The sequence below is a fragment of the Aphidius gifuensis genome, linkage group LG2 (genome assembly GCF_014905175.1).
Source record: "Aphidius gifuensis isolate YNYX2018 linkage group LG2, ASM1490517v1, whole genome shotgun sequence".
Lineage (NCBI taxonomy): Eukaryota > Metazoa > Arthropoda > Insecta > Hymenoptera > Braconidae > Aphidius > Aphidius gifuensis.
In genome coordinates this window covers 2932836-2954906 of record NC_057789.1, presented here as the reverse complement: position 1 = coordinate 2954906, position 22071 = coordinate 2932836, and the positions used below count along the sequence as shown (strand labels likewise).

Below are 22071 nucleotides of genomic sequence, written 5' to 3'. Positions count from 1 at the left end.
TAAATTTATTTTGCATTTGTCAATGTGTCATTTGATGTTATTTTTAGAGCTGTGTAAATCATTGGCCAGCTTTAATGTACAGCTTATCATCACCAGCTTTACTTTTTTTTTTTTTTTTTCAATTTATTTTTCATTATTTTTTTAATTTATTATACATATTCACCCACCCTTTCTAATTTACTGCACAAATGGACAATAAAAAGTGTCTTCAAAAAACCTCTTATACTTTATAAAAATAAAAAATAATGAAAAAATTTCAATGATTGGGCGGATTGTTTAATTTAAATGATATTCAAATAATATCCTCGTCAAAGTTTTTATATGAAAAATATAAAAATATTAATGCAAAACATGAAGATGATGTAGAAAAAAAAAAAAAAAAAAAAAGACGTGAAGTATAAGTTGTGAAATAATTTAATGAAAAAAAAAATAAATTCATGAGTTATATTTTTCCTTCATTAAAAAAAAAAAAAAAACAATAATATGTGATGATTCAAGAATGTACAGTTTGTTGTACTAGCAATAAAAAAAAAAAAATAAAAAAGTGGAAGTTTATTGACAAAATAAAAAAAAAAAACTAAATTTGAATTTATCATAGCTTACGAAGATCAAGAACAAATACACTTCCATCAGATGCTGATGCTCCAACTTTATCACCTCGGCTATTCCAGCATACTTCAAATATACCACCAGTACCTTTATAGCTATGTACCAATTGTCCACTCTGTTGAATCATCAAAAAAATATAAATAAATAACTTAAATATGATTACATTAATTAATTGATTAATTGAATAAAAAAAATATAAATATTTCGTACCTGAGTCGACCAAATATGTACACATTTATCAAAACTTCCACTAGCAAGAAATTTACCATCTGGACTGAATGCAACTGAATAAACTGGTTCAGTATGTTTTGTTAATGTATGTATACAAGCACCTCTTTCAACATCCCATAATCTAACTGTTGAATCAAATGATGCACTTGCTAGTGTTAAATTCATATTTGGATTATGTGTACCTGGTCCAGTTGGTGACCATTTAATTGTATAAATTTCTTTACTATGTGCTTGAAGATCATGTACCCATGTATCTTGTTTCATTGACCAGATTTTTAAACTCATATCATCAGAACAACTTGCAAGTAATATACCTTGTGGATCCCATTTAATTGCATTAACTTCATTCTAAAATAAAATTATAATTAATATTAATTATTACATTAAATATATATAGAAATATATTATAAAAATTATACATTACCGTGTGACCTTGAAAGCTTTTAATTGGTTTATCAACATTTAATTTACAAACATGTATACATTGATCAGTTGAACAACTAGCAAATGATGTATTTGTCTGCCAATCAACATCAAGTGCTGGTGCACAATGAAAACTAAATTGTTGTGTACATTGTCCACTAGCAGCATCCCATATTATTGTTGTTCTATCAACACCAGCACTTAATATATAATTACCACGTTTATTCCATTTAAGTGCAAATATTGGACCTTTATGTTGACCAAGTGTTGATGATAATCTTCCATCAGTTGTCCATATACGTGCATAACCATCATAACTACCAGTTGCTAGTAATTGACCATCACACTTTATTCAATAAAAATATAATAAAAAATTATTAATAATTATTCATGATTATATTATTTATATAATTTATATTGACTTACATTCCAATCAAGTGATGTTACATCTTTATTACTTGGTACTTCAGTACCACCTCTTTGTATACAATGACGTAATACAAGTTGATTTGGTGATGATGAGTGATCAGACATGTCCCAAATTCTAGCTGTACTATCACCAGAACCAGATGCAAGTAAATCAATTGTTGGATTCCATGCACATATAAATACTTCTGATTCATGTCCACGTAATTTTGTTGCTTTATTTGCTGGTATTTCAACAGCACTTGTATTATTAATAACACTTGAACCTTCACGTTGTTCATCAACTTCCATTTCTGGACGTTCGTTACCTCTTTCACTACCAGCAGTAGCATCATTTGACGTTACAACTATATTAAATTAAATAATTTAGCATAATTTACTTGTTAAAAATCATTTTAATGATTATTTATTTATAAAAAAATAAAAATACTGTATGCTTCTAAATATTACATACCATGTAACTAGATAATTTAATAACTTTATTCATTATTTCATACTATTGTTAAAAAAAAAATTAAGAAAATATCAATGATAAACTAATGAAATAAAAATTAAATTTAAATTATAAAAAAGAAAAATTGAAATAATGAATAAAATTAATAAATAAAACACAAGGTAAGTTAATATTTTTAGCAGTTCCAAAATTAATATTCCTGGTTGATTATGGAGGTTCAAAAAAAACGTATGATTTTATGAACCAGGGTGTTCCAGGTTGTTTGATATTATCAGCTATAATTAAATGTAATTAATTAAAATTACCTTCTTCACCATTTGTATCTTGTACTTCTGTTTTCACCTGTTGTTTAGCTTGATTTTGTTGATTTTGTCTTGATGCAACAACATCAGGCATAACAGCATCAATAAGTGATAATGATTCAACCATTCTTTGTTCAGTACCATCTTCACCAATTGATATTTCAGCTTCTGTATATTGCAAACCTTTTTGTAGTATTGACAGTAAGGCAGCTGGTGGTACAAGAGCACCATTTATATTGCTTTGTGATATATGTGATTCAAGACCAAATGTATATGCCGAATGTAAAAAACCTAATAAATTAAATAATATTAATTATTAATATACATGATATTATTAATATTTATTTGATAAATTTTAATATTAAACAAAAAAAAACAACCGGGCGAAATTTATAGGTTATGTTTGGTATTATAATACATAAAAAAATGAAAAAAAAAAAAAAAAAATCATTCTCACCTGACTCCTGGAGATAACGGTAGACCAAAAAATTGACCTCATCACTGGAAAAACTCATTTTTATTAAACTTCACTAAGCTAACACAACATATTAATTTTTATTAGATATTATTTATATTTTTATTTATTATTATTTAATTGGCTTGTAGATATATTGTTGATAATAATAATAAAAAATTTATAAACGACGGACGCCGGAATTTGCCGCGTTCAACAAGCCCCGATGACAATACACCAACAGTCCATTTAATACACACAAGTGCAACAAGAACAGACAATCAGGAGATTCTTCGCTGCCATCTATTCGCCATTTAATCAACTGATGAATGTTTTTTTTTTTTCGTTGTTGTTGTTGTTGTTGTTGTCGTTTTTTTCGTTTTTTGCGAGTGCAATTTTTTATGAATGATTTTTTTTTTAGCACACAATTGTCGTTGTAATTTTGTCATTATTAAAACTAGTTTTAATTAAAGTTGTTTGTTTTTTTTTTTTGTTTGGAGATTGTTGTTACAATTAAAAAAGGTTTTTAACGAGATGAACTGTCAGAATTTATTGAAAATTGGAGCAAGACGTGCCGCCATTAGATTCACATTGTTTTCCTATTTTCAAACGGGTGGGTGTTTTAATTTTTTTTTCCTTTTAAAATTTAATTTTAATTAATAATTGTATTTATTAATTTTATCATCAATCAAATTGTCATTTTTTTAATTTATGTAATGTTTGGATTATAAACAAAATATACTCAAAAATTTTGATTCAAAATTTTCCTTTTTTTTTTTATTCGTCGCCATTTTATATAGTTTTTTTTTATTTTTTCACCCAACTCCTAAGGTAAACACTAGATTTTTTTTTTTTTTTTTTAATTTGTGTGCTCCAAAAAACTATTTATAAATTAAGCTTTATTAATTAATTAATTATCATTTTTGATTATGTTGTAAAAATTAAAAAAAAATTTACATTTGTGTGCATAAAATTTCATGAAAAAAAATAATATTCAATAAAATAAATCAAATAAAATTAACAAAAATCACAGTGAACATTAAAAAAAAAAAAAAAAATCAATAATCTTTTGCATGATATTATGTCATGTCAATGTATGGCATGTCAAATTGAATAAATCAATTGTCAAAATAAAAAAAAAAACAAAACGGTAATAACAAAAAAAAAAAAAAATTAAATTAAGCATGAAATTTTAATATTTTAATTCAAAGTGGGGATGTCAATTTTTATGTATATTTTTAAAGATTATTGTGTTAGTATTAATGCATGTATATAAATAAAAATCCGTGTATGTATTTATTAACGTATGAGTGTGGTTTTTAATAATAATAAAAAAAAAAAAATATTTATGCGAAAGCGCGTATTACTCGTCACGTTCATACGTGTTATTAGATTCCTCGTGTCAACATCATCTCCTTCAATATTATCATTATAATTATTTATTAATAATAATATATTATTTATATTTAAGGAACTAAAATTAACATGGCTAATGATATTAATAAGGAAGAATTGAAGAAACGTTTGACACCTATTCAATGGCATGTGACACAAGAAAAAGGCACTGAAAGGTAAATCTAATTCAATAAAAAAATATACACTATATTATATATCAAATTATTTTCCAGTTTCATTTTATGACCTTGTCACAATTAAACCACAATTTGACCATCAAGTTATTTTCATCTTTATTTCATCATATTTAATTTATGGTGTTGAATTTCACTACAAGAAATTTCATTTTTTTTATAAAAAAAAAAACAAAAAATTTAATTTATTATAATTATTTTTGTTTTATAAATTTATTATTAATTTTTTTAGTTTATTGTTATTCAAATCATTAATAATTATATTAATTTTTTTAAATCATGTTGGTTTAATTGTTTTTTTTTTAAATCAAAGAAATTTCAAAAATTTAGTTTTCGATTTTACTTTTGGGAATTAATTTAAATTAACAGCTAATTAGCAGCTGTTAAAATTATTATTATTATTTTTTTTAATTTATAATTTTATTTATTATTGTCATTGATGACAACACATGACAAAAATAACTATTTCAAGATCATGAGTCTACGACTCTCAACAATCCATGGCCAAAGTTTATTTAAAAATAATTTTTATTTGAATGACATAACTTCCTATTATTTTGTCATATTGTTTAGAATGAAAAATAAATTATATAAAATTTTATTTTGTTTATTTAGACCATACTCTGGATGTTTTAATAAATTTTACGACAAAGGCACATATACCTGTGTCGTTTGTGATCAAGAATTATTTTCATCTGAGACAAAATATGATAGCGGGTGTGGTTGGCCTGCATTTAACGAAGTTTTGGATCAGGGACGAGTCAAATTAAACAAAGATGTTTCTCACGGTGAGCATAAATATATTTTAAATATTTAAAAAACAAAAAAAACATTTTATTTATCATCTATATAGTTAGATATTATGTTTATTTCATAAGATTTTCGGTTACGTAATTGTTGGATTATTATTTATTCATATTTATGTTTATCAAAAGAAAGCAGGTCATTTTAATAATTAATAATTAAAAATTACATTTTCATATTAGAGGTAAATAAGTGTAACAATTTGACAAACATCTTTTTAATTTTAAAACATGGGACAAGCTTTTTTTAACTATTATTAACAAATAAAAGAAAAAAATTTTTTTTCAAATAAATTTGAACTTTTTTTATCTTCTAATTATTATTAATAATTTTAATTGATAAATTATAATTGTTATAGTTAATTAGGTAAATGTAAATTATCATTAATTTGTATTTAGAAATGGGGAGATTTTTTTTACACTTATTTAATAAAATATATTTTCAAGTTAAAAATTAAATTGAAAATTTAAAAATAATTGCCTGCTTTCTTTTTTTAACGTGGCTGATATAAATTTTATTATTATTCCTAATCCTAATTTTACTTTTATCGTAATACCCCACAAAGTTAATTTTATATTTTTTTTTTTCTCATTTATTTTTAAATTTTAAATTTCAAAGTGTTTTATTTACAAAAAAAAACAACATAAATGGCTAAAAAATTTATTACAAAATTTTTTTATAAATATATTCTTGCACGTTTTATGGATTAGTAATATAAATTTTGATATATTTGTTTTAATATTTTGCTGATGACGACAGCATTATTTAGAAAAAAAAAATATAAAATATCCCAATAGCCTGCATGCTTATTTATGCTTAGAGTGTGATTGTAGTAGACTTACATCATTTTTCATAAATGATACTAAAACGATGTATAAATTTATAGTTTTTTTTATTTTTATTTAACGTTTTTTGTTGTAACTGAAAAAGACATTACTTTTTTAATTTTCTAAAATTTATATGGGGCTGTTGTACTCCTCGCTGTCTTACCAAACTAATGGCAGTTTAACATTTTCATAACATCAAAAGAAAATAAATTAAAAAATATATTTACAGCTTGTTTTATCTAACGAAAATATTAATTCATTAAAAATATCAGTTTGGTAAAGATTTCGATGAGACAAAAATTCATTATTATTTCGTAGAAATCTAACTATTTTTTTTTGTCTATTCATTATTATAATTTTTTTTTTTTATAATACATAGAAACAGTTATTAATTACTACTACTATTATTATGATTTCTATTTTTTTTATTTCTGTAGTAAATAATTTATAAAAAAAAAAAAAAACGGTGTAGGTCTAGAGTTATCTATATAATCACACTCTATTGTTCTGTCTTTTCCTTTGCCCCCTCAACCCATCCAAAAAAAAAAAATACGGAAATAAAAAAAACAAAAAAAAAACGCAATTCGTAACGAAAACGAAAAAAAAAACAAAAAAAAAAATGCGTCGTATACGTACGACGTATGCCAGTTGGTGGAAATCTACTATTGCTGATCGCAAACCCAGATATGGTGCGGACTGAGGTGACCTGTTCAAATTGTGGAGCACATTTGGGACACGTATTCAATGATGGACCAAAACCAACGAGGAAACGCTTCTGCATCAATTCAGCATCAATAAGTTTTCATGAAGCTGGAGAATCGAAAAAAACAACATCATCCTAACGAGAAATGAAAATTACTAAATAATATTTTTTACATAAAAACAAAAAACAAACAAAAAAACAATTATAAATTTGAAAAATATAAAATAATAATTAATTATATATTAATTAATTTAATTGTCACGTTTTAAATATATTATCTTGCACTTGATTATAATTTTTTCTCTGAAATTTCACATGTTATTGGAATTATTATTTTGAAAAAAGAAAATAGACTCTCTTTTTTTCCATGAAAAATTATATTTATAATGACAAAATAAATATGTAATATTGTTTATAATTAAATTTGAAAAATTAATAATTATATATTAAATTAAAGATCTTCGAGAAGTAATTAAAAAATTATTTTTTCATCTACGTTCCGAATTTTTGATGCCATAATATTGTGTAAATAATATTGTAATTTATACATCATTCGCAAATAATAAAAAATAAAATTATTAATTATTAATTGACATTGTTTAATGATTTTTTACTTACCTATATAATTATTTTTAATGATAGAAACTAATTGGGAAATTAATTTAGAAATAATCAATATTAGTCTTTATTTTTTTTGTTATAAAATTTTTTTTTTTCCTTATATTGTTAATTTAGAAATAATCAATATTAGTCTTTATTTTTTTTGTTATAAAATTTTTTTTTTTCCTTATATTGTTAATTAAAAAAAAAAAAAAAGAAAACTCAAAATGTTACAGTACAATATATATGTATGTATATATGTAAAACTTCTAGGCATTATTATTTTTTTTTTTTTTAAACTTTACAATTATTTATATTAATTTTTCTGTTGCCTTTTTTTTTTTTCTTGTAATCGAAATAATAAGAAATATTTTTTATTTATCATACAAAAAAATTGCCTGATAATCAGGTTTATATTTCACAGTGTTAATTATTCTGGCTCATTATTATTTTTAGTTTATTTATTTAAAAAAAAAAGAAAAATTTCATTGCATTTATTCGTTTTTTCTATAAATTTTTTTTCTAGGCCTGGTATTTTTTTTATTGAGAATTATGAAGCATTTTCAAAAATATTATACTAAACATAATATTGTTAATAATTATTTAAAATTAATTATTAAAAAAATTATATTGTATCTAAAAAACTAAATAAAAAATAATAAAAATATATTTAAATTAAATTGTTAAATGCATTTTTAATTTAATTAATGATTATTTGTTAATTAATGCTAATAAGTCTCGGCGAAAAAAAATAATATATGATTATATAAAATATTGAAAAAGAAATAAACAAATTAATGCAGCTAAATATTTATGAAAATGCAATAGTCTAGAATATTACCATTTTTAAAAAATAATAATTTTCAATGCAACGAGCCTTAAAAACGTGTACAATTATTTATAATTTTCCTTTCTTTTTTGTGAAAAAAAAACTACGACAAAATGATAAGATAGAAAGAAAAAAATAATTATCTATTCACGAGTATTTAAAAATTCTATATATCCTGATTATACAATTTTTTTTTCATCTAAGAAAATAAAAGAAAAAATTATCTGTGAAAATATTTTCTTGGTTTTCCACAAATATATATGTTTTTTTTTTTTAACAATTAGTATATTACTCAATGATGAGGGTACACCTAAGCCCCTTACAAAATAGGCTTATTCAAAAAATTATTATTTTTGTTTTTTTCTTTTCTCTATTATATGATTTTCATTCACGCCGAATAATTGTTTGATAAAAAATCAAGATTATATATAGTTTAAAAAATCGTTGAATATAATTATGATTTTTTCTTTTCTTAAATAATATATTGTAATAATTAGATTCTTTCATTGCAATACAGGTAATTATTTACTCGCATAACTATCAAACTTTCTCGCTCATTTTTTAATATTTTTTCTTTGTCATGATTTTTTTACTTTATATATATATATATTTTTTTTTTTTTCAATATGAAGAAATTTCAATTACATGACTGAATATCTTGATCATGATATCATCAACAAAAATAAGGAAATTTGAGGTTTTTTTAGCTACCAATTGAAGATATATAGAATAAATAAATAAAATAATCAAACATTTAATACAAAGCTTGAAAGATGAAATATTAAAAAAAAATTAAATAAAAAATAATAATAACATTGAGTAATAACAATACAATGACAAATTAATAAATTTTTAAATAAATAAATTTTGAATTTATCCAAGATGCATATGATAATAGTTAATTTAAAAATAATAAATAAATTTTTCAAATGCAATATTTATTTATTTATCATGCTGATATACTGTTGTCATAATTTTTGACAAATTTTAAATTTTCATAATATCATTATGTCTACATGTTACTATGCTTCAATTATTTTTATAATGATAAATTTTCATTTTAAAAATATCTAATGTTCTTGTTGCTAACACCCGCTTCATAGGATATTTTTTTTATTTAATAAATTAATTAGCTGAATATTTTATTTCTGAATGATTTAATATTTTGAGAATGATATTCAGTCATGAATCGAAATTTCTATGTAAAAAAAATGGAGAAAAAAAAATGTATCTTCAATTACATGTATTTTACACACTAAAAATTTTTAAAACTACATAAAAAGAACAGAAGCAAGGCTTCCTTATACAACGATTTTACATTATTCAGATATAAAAGACTCAGGCTATATTTTAAAATTATATTATAAACATTCATCAATGGAAACCTTGTTAAACCGTCGACGCGATTTATTTATGATGGTCCTAACATGAGGTTTTATTTTTTGTTATTACTCAAAAATCATCATTTATTTATCTTTTTGTCTCATTCATTTTTTATTTGTTTAATTTTACAAATTAATGATCTGTATCAACTGACATGATGTACAGGCACTTGAAAGTGTCACACAATTTTTTTTTGTATTTTACAGCCTTGTCTTAAAATTTCTATGATCATTAATTTTAATATTGCAATGCAAATAATTTTAAAACAAAAAAAAAAACTACTTATGTTAAAATTATTCAACACAAGTATTTCATAAACGTGTTAATTTTTTTCTCCTTAATTTTCAAAAATTCACTGGTTTATATGTACTACATATTAATGCATAATTTTAAATTCTCATTATTCTCAAATATTTAATTAAAAAAAAAAAAAAAAAAAACTACAATATTATTTGACTTCTTATATACATTAAAATTTCTAAATAATAATTAATCTATAATTACTACTCTGTATAATAGCGATATGCAAATGAATGATTTAAAAATTTTTTGATCAGTGAAATTTTAAAACATTCTTTTTTTTATCAAGAAAAAAGTAGACTGTTTTTTTTTTTGTTTTTTAAATATTATTACAATGATTGACCAAAAAAATAATTTAACATTGTTTTCTCTTATCTTTGTTTATAATATTTTTATTTTTTTATTTATTCTCAAAAATATAAGTCCAGCGTAAAGACCAATTTTTTTTTTTTTTTAAATTTGTTTCAACTTTTTTATTTATTTTTTTTTTCGCTAGCATTCTCATTAAAATAAGTACGCTCTAGTTAATCGTTTCACATTATCTAACAAGTATTTTTTTTTTCATTTATTTATTTTTATATTTTCGCTGTAGGTATTTCTTGTTTTAATTTATTTGTTCATTTTTATATACTCTTAATTATTTTTCATGCTCATCTAATTTATCGCCAACCAACTTGAAAGTTAGTAATACTAATTGTTTTTAATTTTTATTAAAATTATACTTTTAAAATAACTACCAACACATTCACTCAATTACACTCGAAAATTCTTAGCAAGTATCTCGAAGCAATTATTTTTTTTTCTCATTTTGTTTTCGCAATATTTTATATATATATTTTTTTTCTATTTAAACTTTTGATAGTTCTCAAATTCGTGAGAACTATTTGTATTGCGAATTTAATATAATCATTCGATACTCAATTGTTTATTTAGTATCGAATAATATCTAACTAACTACTTGTTTATTATAATTATTTATACTCATTAATATTAATCGTTATATTATTGAATTATTGTGCCGTTACCATTTTGGGAGGGTAAGTCCGTTACTTCTCAAGTATAAATGAATACACATTTGATAAACAATAAAAAAAAAAATAATTAAAGAATGCATTTAGTGTCCTTTCGCTGCTTCTTTTGCTGCCATTATCAAAGGCGTCAAAGAAGCAAGTGGCCTTGCCAATTTCAAAAAAGGATGCTAAAATTAAATTCAACAAAAAAAATTAATTAAATACAAATTTTTCTTTAGTAAAATTAATAATTTTAAATAATAAAAAAAAAAAACATACCTTAAGTAGTTCTGATGCAGCTGAACGTTTTTCAACTTCAACTTCTAAACATTGATCCAAAAAATCTTGAAATATACCAGATAATTTTTCTTTTTCTTTAATTTCAGGTTTTCCATTTGTTGCAATTAAATATAGTGCTCTTAATGGATTTTCATTTAAATATGGTGGTTCACCCTCAATCATTTCAATAGCCATAATTCCAAGTGACCAAATATCAACCTAATAATAAATAACATATTAGTTTATTTAAAATAAATGCAAGTGTATAAAATTGTCTTACTTTAGGTCCATATTGTTTTCTTGTAACAACTTCTGGTGCCATCCAATATGGTGTACCAACCATTGTTGTTCTTTTACTTTGTTCTGGTGATATTTGTGCACAAAAACCAAAATCAGTTAATTTAACACCACCATCAAGACCAAGTAATATATTATCTGATTTAATATCCCTGTGTATAACTTGATTACAATGTAAAAATTCAAGTGCTTGTAATACTTCTCTACAAACAGCAGCAATTTGTCCTTCATCCATACATGTTTCAGTAACAACATCAGTTAAACTACCACCAGGTAAATATTCCATAACAACCCATAATTCTTCACCAACAAGATAACTATCCAAATAATTAACAACATTTGGATGTTTATTTTCTCGCATAACTAATATTTCATTTATAATTAATTCTTTTTTAGGTTGTTGTGATAAATTCATTTGTTTTATTGCAACTTCCATTCCTGTTGATGTTTCAATTGCTGTATAAACTGTACCAGATGCTCTGTAAATAAATAAAAATAAACAATTAAATAATTATTTAAATTATTAATAATAAAATTATCTATTTACCCTTGACCAATTTTTTCCATTTTAGTATATTTTCTATTTGGATCACCAACACTAACAATTGTTCTTAATTTTTCCAATATTTCATCATCAGACATTTTTTTCTTTCTCACTTTATCACTTTGTGTTGGTCTTGATTGATCAGTTGTTGTTGGTGTTTGTATTGGTGTTGTTTGATTTTTATTTCTATCAATTTGTGATTGATGTTGTGGTTGTGGTGTACCATTTCGTTGAGGTGAACCAAGTGATGCTGGTAATGGAGCTGGTGGTAGTGGTTCTTCCTCAATTGGTTTTGTATACTGCGCGTCATTAATTATTATATATTATATTATTACCACAATTGAAGGATAGATTTTCTTTTTTATATAAAAAAAATTAAATTACTATATAAATATGAATATCTTACAATTGATTTCGTGCGTTCAGGTCTTGCTGTTATTGGTGGTGGTGGTGGTTCATCCTCTTGTTCAGAACTTGTTGCGCATGCGTCTGTTGGTGTACTACTTGGACTACTACTGCTGACTCTTTAATAATTTAAATAATATTTATATAAATACAATTATCATTTATTTTTTTCGAATAATTTATTGACATACCGACTCAATGACTGTTGTGAATGTGAACTACCGGAAGTCTGTGAAATAGCTTGTCCACGAACATTTACCATGCCAATATTGACACCAATTCCTATGCTACGAGGACTACTAGCTCTGTCAATTGGTGCTGAAATAAAATTATCAAATTAATATTCAAGTATTATCTTGGATTGATGTATGTTTTTTTTTTTGTTTTTTTAATTACAACGTACCAACAACTCCAACCATTTTTGTTGTTGTCATGTACTTGGATCCTTTGGCCTCCTTGCTACTACTGTCATACCAATTAAGCACATCAAGAACAGCTTGAGGATTTTTCTTTTGCTCTTGCTTGCTGATGTTGCTTGACATAAGCAATCTTGCCCATGCTTCCGGCATTCCCTGTGACAACAAATTATTTATTAATCAACAAAATAATGGTAAACAATTTTTTTTAATTATTAAAACTAATCATGCTGTTTTTTTCTACAGTGTATAATATTTTTTTTTCTTTTCTTTTTTTCGAAATTAAAACTACGTAATTTCATGCAAGTATATGCAAATTAATATTTTCAAATAGCAGCCAAATAATAGTATTAATTTTTATTATTTTTTTTTTATTTTCATCATTGAACCAACAACGTTGACAACAGCTTAATTTCAGCAAAAATAATCCAACAAATAATAATACTAATTGCATATAAAAAAATAAATAAAAACTTGTAGTATTTTAAATAAAAATAATAACAAATAAATAAATAAATTAAAATCACAAAAAACATTGAAAATTTAAATGTGCTTTTTTATCTTTTTGTGTTGTTGTTTTCTTTTTTCTTACAAATTTACTTACTTTATGTGGCAGCTTGAAAGAAATACGTGTCAAGTTAGTTTTCACACGTGAAAAAATAATAATAATTATATAAAAAAAAGCATGTTTGACAATGCATCATATATTTGTTGGAAAAAAAAATAATTATTTTTGTTGTTTAAAATTAATAATAAGTTAGGAAAATTTATTTTTTAATTATTATAATTTAACATCATTCCTCATAATCATCATTAACCATCACAACTACTGACAATAAAAAAAAATAATATACAATTATTGAATTTTCTAAAACATAACATTATATATTTATTTTGATTCATTGAATATTTCGTTTGATTTCTCTTTTTTCTTTTAAAATTTAATACAACAGCAAAGCAGCAAGCGAGTGCATTTTTAAATTAACTCTTTGTTTTGTTTTTTAAAATTTATTATCAATGATTTATCATCAATTATTTAATTATTTAATATTTAAAAATACATACCGTGAATTCTCCAGTTACAGCATCAAAACCAACATGAACAGTATGCTCAAAATTTGTTGGATAACTTATGTTTGGTTTGTCCTTGCTCTCCTTCACCTTCATTTTTCCTTTTAGAGTTTTCTTTTTTCTTTCATCACAATCTGGCTCTTTTGGCAATGGACGCATATCCACCGGTAAATTTGGCGCAGATTCTCCTCTGCAAAAAAAAACAATAAATATTCAAAATATTGATAAACAAATAACGTATTTGACATAAAAAAATCCCAAACAAAATTAGTTTATCAATATAAAAACAAATCATTTCGATTATTTTTTTTTTCTTCATTGAGTTTTATTATATTTATTTATTTTAATAGAAAAAAATTAAAAATTAAATGTCTCTTAGTGATGAATAATACACAGTATCTGTACAGTGGTGTATTATTATTTTTAGCATCAAATAAAATTTTGAAATATCTATTTTTAGATAACGAAAATTTTACTCTATATTGTGGGAGAATAAAAATTTTCTAATGAATTTTAAAATCAGCTTGAATTTATTTTTAAAAAAATAATTACAAATAAATCACAAACAAAAACACTGAAATTATGATGATTATTTGTTTGGAGATTTGCTTATAATTTTATTTGATAATTTAATTTCGAAAAAATGGAAAATGTTATTAAATTTTTCGATTAATTTGGAGTATTAATTAATTATTTTGTAATACCTGTTGGAAGTTAGACGAACTGGAGGCGCAGGTGGTTTGTCTTCTTCATCTGACATCGTGTTATTATTGATATTGTCCTTTATTTAATTTTCAGTCAGCTTTTTATTTTTTTAATTTTTTAATTAGGCACGTTTTGTTGATACGATTTATTTAAAAATCTATTCTATTTATTATTTTTCCTTGGTTTATTTTTAACTACTCAAAGCTTTCATTTGAAAATTAAAAATAATAAACTACTTTAAGATTAAAGAAATTTTTTTTTTCTGTCTATCTCTATTACAGATGAATTATTTACTTGAAGAAAAAAAAATAAAATAATATTTATGAATATTCTATCTATTGATAATCAAGTTTTTTTTTTTTCTCTTCATTCATAAATTTAAAAAGAATTATATTCTTTTTTTAGTTATTGTAAAATTTTAACAATTTATTTTTTTAATTATTAAATTTTATTTATCAATAATTGTTATTGATAAAATTTAATTTTTTTTCAGGATCACAGTATGATGCTTTGAAGGACAATTGATGTGTGCATTTGTGTGTGAATAGTCTTCTATCAACCTTGATAATAGATATTGAATTTTCATAATCCATTAAGCTACGAAAGCTTTGCCAACGTTAAATGTTAAATCAACTATCAATTTAAATTTAACATCAAAATAATAATCTAAAAAATAAATAAAAAATATATATAATAAATTTCAAAAATATTAAATCAAAATTATAACAAAAAAAATCATCTCAAATCAAATTTCATTTGTTAAATTAATCAACACCAATGTTTTCTAAACAAATAATAATTTGATAATAAATTTTTATCAATAATTATTCTCATGACAAAATAATAAGACTATTTTTTTTTTTTTTAAATATCTCTATGTAAAGATATATTTGGCTTCTTGAAGATAAGTCAAAAAATTATTGTTACGATTAAATTCGTGCTGATTTCGATCTTTGATGATGATGCTCGTGGAGTCACTATTTATCCCCGTGTTAACGGAACAACCCGGCGCCCTCGAAAGCGTGATTCACCACACACACCAATAAACCAACCGGGTGGATACCCCCCAGCATATCTCAAGTCTCAAGAAAAGAAAAAACACATTCAAGAAAAAGAAAGAAAAAAAAGAATGAACAAACACACACTGATCACAAAGTAATAATTTACTCCAGTATTTGTAAATGATTATTCAATGATTTATTATTGATAAACACTTTTTTAAAATTATTTAAATAAATTATAATTATTTAAAAAATTATCCAGGTTATTATTTTGATGATGATGTTGATGAACAATTAAATTTTGTTTAGTTAAGTTGATTTTTTTTGTAGGAAAATAGTATGTAAATCAAGTGACACACACGAGTTTGATATTGATGACACTTGGGGACGGGATGTTGATGATTTAATGTTGATGATTGATGTAATTAACAAATGTTAAATTATGTATTGATAAGGAGAGAGTGAATCACCGTCCACCGTTGTCGTCGCTACTCGCTACTCGCTACGGTCCTCCTCTCAGTACTCTATTTTTTATTTTTCACTCTGTTTTACTCTTTTTCTCGTCTCTCCTCTCTTGGACACTTTGATGATGATTACAAAGATTGTGTGTGTGGGTATTTGTGTATTGGTAGTTGAATGCTTTATAAATTTTCTATCCTTATTTTTTCTTTTACAGTTTTTTATTTTTTAATTTGGCGTCTTTTTTACTCACTTTTTGTAATGATGTTTTGTGTCTTTGTTATTTATACATCAACTCAAGCTTTCACTTGGTTGCGTTTTTGTGAGAGAAAATATATAATTTAACCACACGCAAAGATACTTTTTATCTTTTTTTTTTTTATTTTTATCATGACACCTATGTATTTTGTTTGACAATGTGTAGGTGTATTTTAGAGAGAGCCACCATTTTTTTATTATATAAAAAACTATGAAAATTTTATAAGATGAAATAGTCGGGTTATTAATTTTTGAATTTTATTAATAATTGGCGGTTTTATACACCAGATGGCTGTGTGTGTTTTTTGTCGATAAGGTAAAGTACACTTGATAATATTTTAAACCGCGAAAATTTAAAATGAAAATTAATTAATTATTTTAAAAAAATGGATAAATTATGTGTTATTGAGAAAATAATTTTAAAAATTAATTAATAATAAAATACATAAATAAACTTTATTGACAATATAACGATTCATTTATTTATAATTAATTAAATCAACTATTATCATTTGTAAATTGTAATGGGAATTTTTATTCTGTATAAATAATAAATCAATTAATTTATAAATATTTACATTATATAATTAATAATTATAATAATAATATAAAATTATTTATTATTATTTTTATGATTAATTAACAAAGCCATTTTTAATTTGGTTAGTAAAAATAATATGTTTTTAAATTAAATAAAAATTAAATTAATACCAACACTTTAAAGGAAACATTTTAGAATAAAAATAATAATTTCTTATCATATTTTTCATTTATTTTATGATTATTTTTAGGCTTTGTATATAATACAAATATATTTTATTTCTAATTTACTTGTTAAACACGAATGTTTATTATTGAAAGAAAAAATAAAAATAAAATAAACGTGTTTTAATTGAAAGTTGTGTGATAATTATTAATTTTCTATTTTAAATAATTAATAATTAAAATTTAATAATCATAAATAATACATAAAAAAATGAAAATATATATTATTTTTTTATTTGTTATATTTAATGTAAAATTTGTAACATCATGGGAAAAATATCAAAATTCAAAAAATTATTTTCACAGTGAGTTTATTTATTATACTGTTTATAAATTGTTTAATTTTTTAAAATTATTTTTCAATTATATTTTTAATAATAAATTAACGAGTTTTAATTTTTTTTATTGTTTACTAATTTATTATTTTTTATTATTTTATTTACAGGTGGTTTTTGGGAATATTGCAGTCAAGTCGCGAAAGAAAAACCACCAAAGTCATTGAAAACATTTTCGAATAACATTTATGAATTGCCAGGATTAGTTTTTCATCCTGATGAACTTATTCATTGGCTTGATACTGTTGTATCATTAAATTGCACATTTAATATTAAAGCTCCACCAGGAAAAAAATTATTTGCAATGGTACAAAGTATGAAATTTGACTCGTTTTGTGGCGATTACTGTTGCAGTGACTCCATTGAGGTAAATATTTAAAAAATTATTATTTTCAATTCAATTAATTAGCAACTTAACATATCAAAAAAATTTTATACAAGTCGACATATTTTTTATCACAAAAAAAAAAAATAACTTGGATAATTTTTACATTTTTAAAAAATAATTTTATTAATTTTTTATTTGTTTTATTTTTTTTTATTTTCGTCAGTAATAAGTAACATTTATTTAAATATTTATTTTTCATATTATTTGAATAATAATAAATTTGCTAATTTTGTAAGGATATTTTTTAAATTTTTATTTTAATTTTTAGTTTAAAACTGATGTTAATATTAAACAAGGACCATACTGTGGACATTTTCAACAAAATAACAAAGACATAAATACATGGCCATTAGATAATAATAAACATGAAATAAATAAATATTATAAACATGATAAATTTGGTGTATACTCAAATAATGGTGAAATTCAAATGACAATATATTTTTCTAAAAAAAGTATACAACGAAAATATTATGATGATTTAGTTATTGTTTTCACGACATACAGTGGTGAGTAAAATTAAAATTAAAAAATTATATTTTAAAATATACATTTAATTTAAAATAACAATGGTATTAATGTTTTTTTTTTGCAGATTGTAGTAAAGACAAAATTGATAAACTTATAATTAGTCCTTTACGTGTTGATGATGTTTGTTTGAGTAAAAAATTTATTTGCGATGGAATTAAAAATTGTCCTGATCAAATTTGTGATGATGAAAAAAATTGTGATGATTTTTTTTGGGAGCACATTATTATAGTTGAAATAATACTTATAATAATTTTAGTTATTATTTTGACAGTATTTTATTTTTGGAAGATAAAAAAAAATTCTTGTCATACTGTGCAGAATGATGATCAGGTTCGTCCTCGGAGTTTTTTAAATCAGCAAATATCAGTTATTTCAGCACCAACTAATTGTCCAAATATTGATCCACCACCAACTTATGAATCTCTATTTGAAAGACAATCGATTCCACCAACCGATGATAGATCTTTAAATGAATAATTTTATATAATTTTAATTTTAATCGAACAAGTAAGAATAATTATCTCAATGAATTCTTTTTTTTTTTAATTATAAATATTAGTATACTGTTTTAATAAATAATAGTTATAGTTGTATGTCAATAATAATTAAATTAAGTAACAATAAATAAATTTGAATAATTAATTTGAATATAAATTTTTATTTTTTTATTTTTAATAAATACAGTTTAATAATTAAAAAAAAAATAAAAAATTGAACTTGTTATTGAAATTTTTTTTCTGTTAATTACAATTTAAATATAATGTAGAAAAAATGTGTATATTTTATTATTTAAACAATGATAATTTTTCGATTAATAATTTTTTAAATTCATCAGCATTAATTTTTGTAACAATAGCAATGTTTCCTACTTTTGTTGTATAATTAACACTAATTTCACCATAATGGGGTTTATCAATAATTGAATTAACAATTGCTTGTTTTTTTTCAATAAAATTTTCAGTTTTCCACATGATAACAGCAACTGCTAAAGCATCAGCTGGAATCCACAAAGGATTTTTTGGAGTTTTAGCAAAAGCAAGTCTTAAAAATTCAGTTGTTGTTGTATTCATTTTATCAATTGCTGTTTGTTTCCATTCCTAAAATAATTAAATATAAATTTGTTTAAATGATTTGATAATTTAAAATATGTGAAATTTTAAATGTATTATAAAAAATATTTACTGTTGATATATTTGTTTGGGATAATGGTTCCCAAGGAATTAAATAGCTTGATTCACCATTTAATGAATCCAAAACAATTTTATTACTTTCAGGATCAAGCATAAAATTAAATTCAAGATTTGGACCCATATTTCCTCCACCAGATATACTTCCACCCATTATGTAAAATTTATTAACATTGCCAACAAAATTTGGATCCAATTTAATTGCCTCGGCAATGTTTGTCAATGGTCCAAGTGCTAATATTGTTAATTTTTTTGAATGAATTTTAGCCAAATCAATCAAGGCCGTTGTTGCATTTTTTGACCTGTCAATATTAATTGTTATATTTTTATCAAATACAAAATCACCAAATCCATCTGCTCCGAAATAATTTTCAAGAGTAAAATTATTCTTCAAAGGTTTTTCAGCACCAGAATATACAGGTATCTTTAATCAAAAAAATAAAACATTTACAATTAATATCTTGATTAATTTTTCTAGATATTTATTTATTTATTTATTTAAGTATATGCCCTTAAGTATATGCCCTTGAATAAATAAATAAATAAATATCTAGAAAAATAAATCAAGTTACATTTTTTTTTTTTTAATTTATACTTGCATTTGTTACATTGGCAATTGTCAAGGTTTTTAGTACATTTTTTTCAACATCTTTTAAATATGCGTTTCCATATGTACATGTTATCCCAACAATATCAAATTTTTTTGTATTATTATTGCGAGAAATAAATGAAGATATTGCAAGTAATATTGCAACTGCATCGTCTGGACCACCATCAGTATCAATTAATAATTTTTCTGATTCTGCATCTTCTTGATGTCCCGATGGCTTACTGGTAAATATAAAAAATTTAAAATAAAATTGTCTTAATTATATTTTTGAAAATAATACAATTTTTTTTTGCTGTAAATTTATAATTTAAAAAATTTGTTATTATTAGAATAATAATAATTACCTGTAGCAATAAATAGCAGTCACTGCTATCAATCCAATGATAAAAAAAAATAAAAAAAAATTTTTTATATTGGTAAATTCCATTTATTTATTTTTAAAATAAAATTATAGCAAAAATTTTTTACGAGAAGTAATATATCGACTACTCATTAAGGAGAATGACCTTAAAATGAGCAACGTGTCACGTGTGTGTCTCACACGTTGATAGTCTGGCTATTTATTATTATTACTATTATTAAAGTTGGAAATGATAAGGTATATATATGTATACATCAATACATGTATATAAAAGTGTTGTAAACTCGTGCAAATGTGTGCAAATGTGTGTATTATAGACACTAAATCTCGATGTTATCAGAATTTTTAAATGTGAATATTAATGTCGTTTATAAATGTGTTGAGATATTTTTTTATTTACATATTGTTTTATAATGATTAAATATTTTAAAAATAAAATATTTCATATAGAAATAGTATTATTAAAATATTTTATTAATTTTCAAACGTTCGAAATTATTATTATATTTTTTTCTCTACGACAAACAAAAAAATAGAATAACAAAATAATTAAAAAGTATTTTTATTTCGATATAGCAGAGTATATATATATTATAAATTTAAAAATAATTTTATTATTTTCTAAATATATTTAATATTTTAATTTTTTTGTTTCATTTATTTATATTATTTATAATAACCGGAGATAATTATTTATTTTACAATAATTACAAATGAATATTCAAATTTACAAATAAAATTATCCACTTTATTTTTCAATAAGAAATTGATTTTACTATTTCAAGATCGTAAAATAATTAAATATGTTGCCATTACACCTAAAATCTAAAACCGAAAATTTTATCAATTGAATAAATTAATTTTATGATATATTTTTAAATACTCACAGACAATAGTAAAGATGGATGAATAGAAAACAAATCGAGAACAGTAAAATGTAATTTTTGAGTATGAAAATACATGGCTCCTCTGTGATTATCCTATAAAAAATTTAAATCAAAAAAATATATCATCAATTAAATATTAACAATATAAATTATATAAACAATTAAAACTATAAAATATAATAATTTTCATTTACATCAGTTGTTCGAGACGCCATTGAAAAAATTGAATAAACTTCATTGCCAATTTTATTTGCCTGAATAATAAATTCATTATAAATTTATAAATAAATAATCTAAAAAAATTTACAATAAGTAACTATAAAAATAGTAATAGAAAAAATTATAAAACTCACTTCATTACTAGTTAGATAACAAAAATATGTCATAACATAAACATAGACAAAAAATGATATAGTTATTGTTATGTCACGAGCAACCATAACAACAGTATCATCATTACCAATAATTGTTGTTAAATTATAAATCCTCGAAAGTGAATCAACAAAAAATACAGCTATCCAAAGAAGAAATTGAACTGCATATAATTTATTAATTTCATTTGCAGCAGTGAATAAATAATGATGCATTGACCAAACAAATTTTATATCACCGGATTTCTCATTTCTCA

General features: G+C 22.6%; 4 protein-coding genes across 11 annotated transcripts; 1 reads left to right on the top strand and 3 right to left on the bottom strand.

Moving 5' to 3' along the window:
* Positions 1 to 102: 102 nt before the first annotated feature.
* Positions 103 to 3152, bottom strand: LOC122848324 (F-box-like/WD repeat-containing protein TBL1X). Its single transcript, XM_044146314.1, has 6 exons — positions 2903 to 3152; positions 2449 to 2736; positions 1690 to 2036; positions 1265 to 1609; positions 820 to 1188; positions 103 to 724 (listed from the first exon to the last, which is right to left on the bottom strand). The coding sequence occupies exons 1-6, from the start codon at positions 2958 to 2960 to the stop codon at positions 593 to 595; spliced, it is 1539 nt and encodes a 512-aa protein (XP_044002249.1). The 5' UTR covers positions 2961 to 3152; the 3' UTR covers positions 103 to 592.
* A 91-nt stretch (positions 3153 to 3243) lies between these two features.
* Positions 3244 to 7536, top strand: LOC122848326 (methionine-R-sulfoxide reductase B1). 5 transcript variants are annotated; one of them, XM_044146318.1, is made up of 4 exons: positions 3244 to 3512; positions 4371 to 4470; positions 5104 to 5276; positions 6804 to 7536. In XM_044146318.1, the coding sequence occupies exons 1-4, from the start codon at positions 3434 to 3436 to the stop codon at positions 6959 to 6961; spliced, it is 510 nt and encodes a 169-aa protein (XP_044002253.1). In that variant the 5' UTR covers positions 3244 to 3433; the 3' UTR covers positions 6962 to 7536. The 5 variants fall into 5 exon arrangements, with proteins under 5 accessions (XP_044002253.1, XP_044002252.1, XP_044002255.1 ...); XM_044146317.1 differs by having other exon boundaries at positions 3269 to 3512; positions 6768 to 7038; XM_044146320.1 differs by lacking the exon at positions 3244 to 3512 and adding an exon at positions 3703 to 3730 and having other exon boundaries at positions 6768 to 7038.
* Positions 7537 to 8848: 1312 nt separating this feature from the next.
* LOC122848323 (serine/threonine-protein kinase Pak) lies at positions 8849 to 16549 on the bottom strand. Of its 4 annotated transcripts, none has more exons than XM_044146310.1 (11): positions 15589 to 16549; positions 14661 to 15327; positions 13951 to 14146; positions 13490 to 13501; positions 12873 to 13041; positions 12661 to 12787; positions 12471 to 12588; positions 12068 to 12363; positions 11504 to 11999; positions 11224 to 11442; positions 8849 to 11132 (listed from the first exon to the last, which is right to left on the bottom strand). In XM_044146310.1, exons 2-11 carry the CDS (start codon positions 14714 to 14716, stop codon positions 11049 to 11051), a joined length of 1773 nt encoding a protein of 590 aa, XP_044002245.1. In that variant the 5' UTR covers positions 14717 to 15327; positions 15589 to 16549; the 3' UTR covers positions 8849 to 11048. The 4 variants fall into 4 exon arrangements, with proteins under 4 accessions (XP_044002245.1, XP_044002246.1, XP_044002247.1 ...); XM_044146311.1 differs by having other exon boundaries at positions 16375 to 16549; XM_044146312.1 differs by lacking the exon at positions 13490 to 13501 and having other exon boundaries at positions 15589 to 16548.
* Positions 16550 to 19032: 2483 nt separating this feature from the next.
* On the bottom strand, positions 19033 to 20729 carry LOC122848321 (probable uridine nucleosidase 2). The gene is made up of 4 exons (XM_044146308.1): positions 20540 to 20729; positions 20185 to 20416; positions 19581 to 20009; positions 19033 to 19495 (listed from the first exon to the last, which is right to left on the bottom strand). Exons 1-4 carry the CDS (start codon positions 20620 to 20622, stop codon positions 19184 to 19186), a joined length of 1056 nt encoding a protein of 351 aa, XP_044002243.1. The 5' UTR covers positions 20623 to 20729; the 3' UTR covers positions 19033 to 19183.
* Positions 20730 to 22071: the final 1342 nt, after the last annotated feature.

Bases quoted from the DNA above. Each gene is read 5' to 3' on its own strand.
- LOC122848323 (XM_044146310.1), bottom strand. From the start codon at position 14,716: ATGTCAGATGAAGAAGACAAACCACCTGCGCCTCCAGTTCGTCTAACT. The intron at 14,147-14,660 runs GTATTACAAAAT...TTTTTTTTGCAG, and splicing joins GTTCGTCTAACTTCCAACAG to AGGAGAATCTGCGCCAAATT. The intron at 12,000-12,067 runs GTAAATAGATAA...ATTTATTTACAG, and splicing joins ATGGAAAAAATTGGTCAAGG to AGCATCTGGTACAGTTTATA.
- LOC122848326 (XM_044146317.1), top strand. From the start codon at position 3,434: ATGAACTGTCAGAATTTATTGAAAATTGGAGCAAGACGTGCCGCCATT. The intron at 4,471-5,103 runs GTAAATCTAATT...TTGTTTATTTAG, and splicing joins CAAGAAAAAGGCACTGAAAG to ACCATACTCTGGATGTTTTA. The intron at 5,277-6,767 runs GTGAGCATAAAT...GACGTATGCCAG, and splicing joins AAACAAAGATGTTTCTCACG to TTGGTGGAAATCTACTATTG.
- LOC122848324 (XM_044146314.1), bottom strand. From the start codon at position 2,960: ATGAGTTTTTCCAGTGATGAGGTCAATTTTTTGGTCTACCGTTATCTC. The intron at 1,189-1,264 runs GTAATGTATAAT...ATTTTATTTTAG, and splicing joins AAAGCTTTCAAGGTCACACG to AATGAAGTTAATGCAATTAA. The intron at 725-819 runs GTACGAAATATT...ATGATTCAACAG, and splicing joins TACATATTTGGTCGACTCAG to AGTGGACAATTGGTACATAG.
- LOC122848321 (XM_044146308.1), bottom strand. From the start codon at position 20,622: ATGGAATTTACCAATATAAAAAATTTTTTTTTATTTTTTTTTATCATT. The intron at 20,417-20,539 runs GTAATTATTATT...TATATTTACCAG, and splicing joins ACTGCTATTTATTGCTACAG to TAAGCCATCGGGACATCAAG. The intron at 19,496-19,580 runs GTAAATATTTTT...TAATTATTTTAG, and splicing joins CCCAAACAAATATATCAACA to GAATGGAAACAAACAGCAAT.